Here is a 2,214-nt window from a genome sequence, read left to right as displayed (position 1 = left end):
GCCAAGCCCCAAGACGCTGGTGTCTATGAGGGAGGAATGCCTATGATGGACTTAAGCAGCTTGCGCAGGCCGTGGAAATGTCGGCACAGGAAGCCAATGAAGACGAAGAAAAGCTGCATTTCGAACGTGCCCGCTACGAGAGCGAGCTGGAGTTCTTGTCCTCGCAGCCCATGGATCAACCAGCCAATCAACCATGCGCCGTCGCCGGCTCGTGCCTCGCCTGAGGATATGGATGTTGATATGGATGTGGATATCTCACAGCCTGATTGCAATAGTTCTGTTGGTGGGCCCATTCAACCGACAGTCTGTGCAACCGTACATCATGCCCTCGACTGGAGTCCTACCGCCGAGCGTCGGTCTGCACACAAGCGCAGAGCTGACAGCAACGGCAATACAGTCGCGCAATAGCAAGAGCAGCAGCGAAACCTTTTCATATGAGAGCCACGAATGAGATGCCATTGTCACGTGTTTCGTTTGTTTTATTTAAGCCTTACTTTATGTACACAGTTATACAATTATTACCGTCAGCTTTACACGTCTATGCGCTTGCGTGCAGACAACAAGGATCTTGCCCAGCACTGCCTCAATGAAGCCTAAGGAATTATTTATGTACACGCACACGTCCATGCGCTTGTCGAAGTATTGAGGCGTACGCACAATGTTGTATTATTTTTTATTAATATATCATTAATAATCTTCTCAATGTGCATCCACTACTTAGGGGCCTCCCCCAAGGCTCTTTTGGAGCTAGCTATGGCTTTTTGCACTGCGCGATTAGCGGTTTTGGTAAACTGCAGAAAGGCCTGCTGGGTCAGGCGCTCGGTCACCATTCGGGCAGACAACCCCTGAAGGAAGTTTGTTATGTCTAGGGGCGCAGCTAATTCAATAGGGGCAGCTCTGCCTCTACTACGCTTGGCCACACGCGCTCCAATTGATTCCGGATCATTGAAGTAGGCCGGTGCGGTGCGTCGACGACGAGTTGGCTGCAAATTAGCTTTAAAATTGGATGTGTTCGATATTTTTGAAGAGCTGGGCTGTGGGTTTTCGTGCATCTGTATGCCTGGAACAGCCACATCCTCGCGGTTGTCTGGAACAGCCACATCCTCGAAATTGTCTGTGGTGTCTGTGGAACCATCGTTAAATTTGTCTCCTATGCATGAACTTAAGCTTGAACCAGCCATGTCGCCATTCATCGGAACGCCCTGCATGTGGAACGACGGGTTCAACACGAGATTGGAAGCATCTACCTCCACTTGCGGCTCAATAGTCGGCTCCGAATTCCTAATTTTCAGTCAATATAAAGCATTGTTTCTTTACTTTCAGTGGTACAACTTACGGAGTGTCAGCTTCAATATGGGTTTGATTATCATCCATACTGCTAGTCCTAGATATTTATAAAAGAATTGGATGGTCGCACGACGATGAGTCCAGGTACTTCAGTTCGATGATGGGGCTGTCGATATTTTCTTGACTATCGATGGTTGTTAGTGAGACCGTGCATGGTGTTGCATTGGTAATTCTTATAATATAAACAAGATGATGCTTAGTTTAAACTTTAAAGTGTGGTCGTGTGCAAGAGTTTAACAAAATATATAGTAGTGGAATGAATTGATGTGTACAGTGGGGAGCAATGATGAGTACATGTTCACATTAACTGACTTTCGTCGCCCATAACTTCTAAACGCATAATGCAAACGTAACCAATTTTTTTGTAGATATCAATCACTTTATCCTTAACAAATTTTCAACACCAGAAAAATACAAATGTGAAGCTTTTAAATAGCGAAAAATAAAAAACTAAAAAAAGTCGCATGTACTCATTTATGCACTTTCCGTTGTTTTCACTTATTTAATATTTCAAAATTTTCTAATCAACAATATGCCTGCAGATTTGATGTTAAATATTTGTTTGGTTATATTCTAGTAATACTAACATCAAACTAAGACATTTCTCATAATAATCGAAGCAGATTTCATGAATTTATTAAATAGTGCCTATGTTGTACCTGAGACAGAAGAAACAATATCTAGAAAATGTAAATATTATTGTGTAGCTCACTAAAAATTGCTATAAGACAGCTAATACTGCTGAAAAACATGGCATTAGTCAATCGGTGGTGATCAGAGTGGAAAAGACGCGAAATTTTGTCGGCGCCTAAACCGCCTAAAACATACTTACACCATTTTACATCTACCGGCACTTTTCGCGTGGTA

General features: G+C 43.3%; 1 protein-coding gene across 1 annotated transcript; it reads right to left on the bottom strand.

Annotated features, from left to right (window-relative positions):
- Positions 1-701: 701 nt before the first annotated feature.
- Positions 702-1,383, bottom strand: LOC117897365. The gene is made up of 2 exons (XM_034806158.1): positions 1,337-1,383; positions 702-1,281 (listed from the first exon to the last, which is right to left on the bottom strand). Exons 1-2 carry the CDS (start codon positions 1,372-1,374, stop codon positions 714-716), a joined length of 606 nt encoding a protein of 201 aa, XP_034662049.1. The 5' UTR covers positions 1,375-1,383; the 3' UTR covers positions 702-713.
- Positions 1,384-2,214: the final 831 nt, after the last annotated feature.

Source organism: Drosophila subobscura, chromosome A (genome assembly GCF_008121235.1).
Source record: "Drosophila subobscura isolate 14011-0131.10 chromosome A, UCBerk_Dsub_1.0, whole genome shotgun sequence".
Taxonomy (NCBI): domain Eukaryota; kingdom Metazoa; phylum Arthropoda; class Insecta; order Diptera; family Drosophilidae; genus Drosophila; species Drosophila subobscura.
The sequence above is the reverse complement of the archived record's forward strand: the minus strand, read 5'-3'. Positions and strand labels throughout refer to the sequence as shown.